We start from the raw sequence: 220 nt of genomic DNA, 5'->3' as shown, positions 1-220 counted from the left end.
AGGTAGAGTATATACATAGATAGGGAGGTGTGTATAGATGTGCCTATCTATCTCTCTGTATGTACACACATGCACAAAGAGAGCCTCGTACCTGCCCAGGTAGGGACAACCTTTTTAAGCCACCTCAACTGCCTAAGACACACAGCCTTGGCTTGGTCGAGTTCGAGAAGCTGATCGACTCTTAACAGCAGAGCTGTCTTCTTCGTTCTTCTTCCTTTCT

The 220-nt window shown here is 46.4% G+C and overlaps 1 protein-coding gene across 1 annotated transcript; it reads right to left on the bottom strand.

Annotated features, from left to right (window-relative positions):
* Positions 1-85: 85 nt before the first annotated feature.
* CSUI_005005 (uncharacterized protein) lies at positions 86-220 on the bottom strand (the record flags this gene model as incomplete). The annotated part of the gene is made up of 1 exon (XM_068065186.1): positions 86-220. A coding segment is annotated over one exon (132 nt), but the record flags the coding sequence as incomplete, so codon positions are not given.

The sequence above is a fragment of the Cystoisospora suis genome, assembly GCF_002600585.1.
Source record: "Cystoisospora suis strain Wien I chromosome Unknown contig_2400, whole genome shotgun sequence".
Lineage (NCBI taxonomy): Eukaryota > Apicomplexa > Conoidasida > Eucoccidiorida > Sarcocystidae > Cystoisospora > Cystoisospora suis.
Note: the sequence above shows the minus strand (reverse complement) of the source record. Positions and strands in the feature narration are given on the sequence as shown.